The sequence below is a fragment of the Ananas comosus genome, unplaced genomic scaffold (assembly GCF_001540865.1).
Source record: "Ananas comosus cultivar F153 unplaced genomic scaffold, ASM154086v1, whole genome shotgun sequence".
In the NCBI taxonomy this organism is placed as follows: domain Eukaryota; kingdom Viridiplantae; phylum Streptophyta; class Magnoliopsida; order Poales; family Bromeliaceae; genus Ananas; species Ananas comosus.
The window spans coordinates 2,033-4,683 of NW_017891518.1; the positions used below are offsets into that span (position 1 = coordinate 2,033).

A 2,651-nucleotide genomic window follows, 5' to 3' on the forward strand; every position below is an offset into this window, starting at 1 on the left:
TAATGAATTACATTACAGGATCTAAATTTGAACTTAAATTCATATTTTGAATTTAAATATAAATTTAAATTTAGATTTTGAATTCAAGTATATGTACTAGCCAGTATAGAAAATATCAGTTTTACTACCTGACTGTACTGGCCAAGATAGAAATTTTCAGTTTTACTACTACACTGATATATCTGATTGCAAGATTGTAAAACTAATAATTAAAGTATATATATGTATGACAAAGTGATAAGCCAATTTAATGATAATATTTGTTTCATCTCATGAAGAAGCAAAAATTTCCCAAACCATTTATCTTCTCTGAGACAAGAAGACTAGAAGTATGCAATGAAGTGCAATAAGTAACTGCTGAGTAATAATCCATGAAGTGTTTATGGCCTATTAAAATACCAATAAAAGGAAAATTTACACATATTCCAGGGCATGTTACCTCCACAATTGCCTCAGAAGGTTTCGACTTTATGCTATTTGTAGCTAAACACACTAAAAATTTATTGACGAAGAACAGTTGACATTCAATTTTATGAGTGAGGTTAGCAAACAACGCCACAGCAGAGAACTTTCATGGCTTCTTGCTCGTTAGGAGAACGAGGAATCAAAAGAAAAAATAGATTAATAGATCCCTTCTTGCAGGAAAATAGCAATCTTGGATTCTTTGTAATGCTCCCTTAGCAAAAGATGCAAGAATACAATGAAGATAGCAACCATTTCAAATGAGCATGACTCTCTGATGATCTGAATACTGGAGTATATAATTTCCCATCACATCTCACCAAAGTAACTGATGCAAGAATGCCATGAATCTCTATATCGAGCTCTAAGGAATTGATAATACCAATTTGTCTCTTCTGTGTAGGTTATAAATAAAGTGCAGATTAGGCATTTTACACAAGCTGAAGCTTCTTATTATGACTTGCCTTCTTAGGATCATCCCTTCGCTCACTAGAAAATAAATAAATAGCTCATAACCAGGCATCCACTGTGTACAGCATTTGCTCCAATCCTTTTGAATTCACATATTATAAAGAGTGACCAGAATCAGAGGTTTATTGTACATCGTTGTCGATTGGGCAGTCTGTGGAGTTTTTGTTGCTCTACATGGTTCACAGCATATGAACCAAACAGTCCCATGATCGATGTTCTGAACCCAGGTCACATGCAATGCAACTTTAATGGGCAAACAGGCATGATTTGGCACCTCTCGCTGCATACACTGACGTTCTATATATAAAGAAGAGCGGCGTGAGAGCATTTTCCAGGGTAAGTTGCAAGTCAAGTTTAAGGGCAGACGGATATCCGAAGTGATAAAAGCTAGCACTGTCGCATTAAAAGAAAGTGCAGTGCTTTCAGCATACAATGTAGAGTTGCATCTTGAAAATTGATCATGGCGTTGAAAAAAAAAAAAAGAAGCCTGAATAGTAGCCAAAAAGTTAGTTTGAATGATCCCAAAAAGGGTTTTCACAGAGTCATTAAAGGCACTCACGTTGCACGTGCCAACTTTTGTTTCAACTTTCAAGGAGTCCCGCAGTTGAAAGAAATCATTAAGCAGTTTGTTTCTCTCTTCCCAAAACTATTCCCCAATCATGGCAAGTCTTCCTGAGTCACATACAACATTACATGCTCTTGTCATGTCATACTATTTCATACTTAGCACACTACTGCAAAAGTCGAGCAACATGTATTGCGGACCGGAGTTTCCTTGCATCCCTTTTAAACCCAAATCGGCGAAGACCAGAAATAACAGCACGTTGGGCAGACGTTAGCACATTAGTGCCTCCCTTTAAACCATTTAGCAAGAATCTGGATGCCATTTGGAACCTACGCACCTTGCAGAGACCGTGAACTAATGATGTGTATGCAAAAGAATCCTTCCACTTCATACTATTAAGTAGCTTGATGGCCATATCCACCTCACCAAACTTACACAGCCCATCAATCAAGCAATTATAGGCTACCAAATTGGAATCCAAACCCCTCATCTCCATTAAATGTAATAGCTTTTCAGCAGCATCAATGGAGCCTATCTTACATAAGCCATCAACCAGTATAGAAAATGTGTATTCGTCACTCTCGAGGCCACGTTGTTCCATAGCACTCAACAACTGGAACGCACTGTCCAAATTGCCCTCCTTGCAATGGAGATAGATTAGAGTATTATAACATGCTTTGTCAAGCTGAATGCCACTTTTTATCATTGATGCTGCACAAGTACTAGCTTCTTTGATCCTACCTTTCTTAAGTAACATACTAATTACTGTACAATACGGAAAAACATCTGAAGTGTGTCCGTTGTCTATCATTGAGGAAAAAATCTCAAGACCTTGTTCGACCTTTCCATATCTAAAGCAACACTTCATAACCGTCGTATAAGTTATGATATCGGGTACAAGGCTTGTTTCTCCGAGCTCCTTAAGGATCTTTCTAGCATCATTTAACTTGCCGGATTTGCAAAGCCCATCAATCATCGTATTGTATGCCACAAGCTCCATAGGGAAATTCATTCTTTGCAAGTTCCTAAAGAGTCTCAAAGCATTGGATTCCTTCCTATGCTTGCACAACCCGTTGATCAAAGTGTTATATGTGGTAGGAGAAGGGGTGATGTTTTTCGAGGTCATATCAAGAAAAATCTTGTAGGCATCCTC

General features: G+C 37.7%; 1 protein-coding gene across 1 annotated transcript; it reads right to left on the reverse strand.

Annotated features, from left to right (window-relative positions):
• Positions 1-355: 355 nt before the first annotated feature.
• On the reverse strand, positions 356-2,645 carry LOC109704973 (putative pentatricopeptide repeat-containing protein At4g17915). The gene has a single exon (XM_020225733.1). The coding sequence runs from the start codon at positions 2,622-2,624 to the stop codon at positions 1,665-1,667; it is 960 nt and encodes a 319-aa protein (XP_020081322.1). The 5' UTR covers positions 2,625-2,645; the 3' UTR covers positions 356-1,664.
• Between the last annotated feature and the right edge of the window lie 6 nt (positions 2,646-2,651).

Bases quoted from the DNA above. Each gene is read 5' to 3' on its own strand.
- LOC109704973 (XM_020225733.1), bottom strand. From the start codon at position 2,624: ATGACCTCGAAAAACATCACCCCTTCTCCTACCACATATAACACTTTG.